The sequence below is a fragment of the Terrapene carolina genome, unplaced genomic scaffold (genome assembly GCF_002925995.2).
Source record: "Terrapene carolina triunguis isolate 2854851 unplaced genomic scaffold, T_m_triunguis-2.0 Scaffold30806, whole genome shotgun sequence".
Lineage (NCBI taxonomy): Eukaryota > Metazoa > Chordata > Testudines > Emydidae > Terrapene > Terrapene triunguis.
The window spans coordinates 1,305-2,517 of NW_020695157.1; the positions used below are offsets into that span (position 1 = coordinate 1,305).

General features: G+C 39.3%; 1 gene segment (V, D, J or C); it reads left to right on the plus strand.

Annotated features, from left to right (window-relative positions):
- Nucleotides 1-608: 608 nt before the first annotated feature.
- On the plus strand, nt 609-970 carry LOC113409192 (the record flags this gene model as incomplete). The annotated part of the segment is given in 1 exon segment: nt 609-970. A coding segment is annotated over 1 exon segment (362 nt), but the record flags the coding sequence as incomplete, so codon positions are not given.
- Between the last annotated feature and the right edge of the window lie 243 nt (nt 971-1,213).

Here is a 1,213-nt window from a genome sequence, read left to right on the forward strand (position 1 = left end):
TATGGTATATTTAAAAACATTAAGTACCAAAAATTATCTGCTGGTGTAAATACCCTTGTAGACTGAAGATCTTTGGGACAGTCACTCCATATATTGCTATGTATAGTACCTCACACAATGGGGACACCATCCGGACAGAGGCCTCTGGGAATCACTGTAATAGAAATAATTATAAGACCAATCCTTCATTACCCAGACTTCCATGATGCACTCTACACTAGTCTAAAGATAGTGGAAGAGTTTGCTTCATGCCAGATAATGCTCTTTGATAAAAGTAACTTCAGATGAATTTCAGCCCTAACTCTACTTATCTTAAACTAGCATATGCAGCCAGCAAAACTTCATCCCGTGTTAACTAAATGAGTCACTTCCTGTCCCCAAATGTACCTCTCTGTCCACCCCAACACAACAGTCACATTTCTTATAGATGCAGGACCAAGCAAAACCTGTAAAATGTTACTACTTCAGGTTGTTATTCTGGCTTTGGTTTTGTCTTGTAAGTTTCTTTTTTTACCCTTTTTCTACACAGTTGTGCATTACTGAGTCACAACTCACCATGCTCCAGATTCATGTTAATTTCTGGTTTTCTTTTCTTGCTCTCTTTCTAGATGGATGTGCACAAATACACCTGAGACAAGCTCAGTTGTCCGTTACCAGGGCAAAAGATAAAACTGCACGTATAGACTGTGAAGCTTCGGGCATTCAGAACTTCGGGAGTGCTGTTATACACTGGTATCGACACAGACCTGGAGAAGCCCCGGAGTGGATACTCTACTTTAAGACACAAGCTGATAAATCAAATTTTGACAAGAAGTTTAGTGTTGACAAGACAACTGAAAAGTCCACCTGTACCCTAAGAGTAATCAAACTAAGCTACAATGACATGGCTACCTATTACTGTGCCTACTGGGATCACACAGCATTAGAACGCCATAGACAGGCTGTACAAAAACCTCACTCTGTATTCTGAGCCACAGACTTTCAAAAGTGTACCAAAAAAACCCACACACCTAGTTGCCTTCTTAATCAACAGAAAGCATGAGTAGATACTCATTTTCTCTGAGTAAGATATAAGACCATCACATAGAACTGATGTTTTCAAGTATGGCAGGTATAGATTTAAAAAGGTGTAATAAAAGCTAACTTTTATAGGTACAGCATAGCACGTCATTGACCACATCCTGCAGATACTTATATTAGAAGGCAGATATCC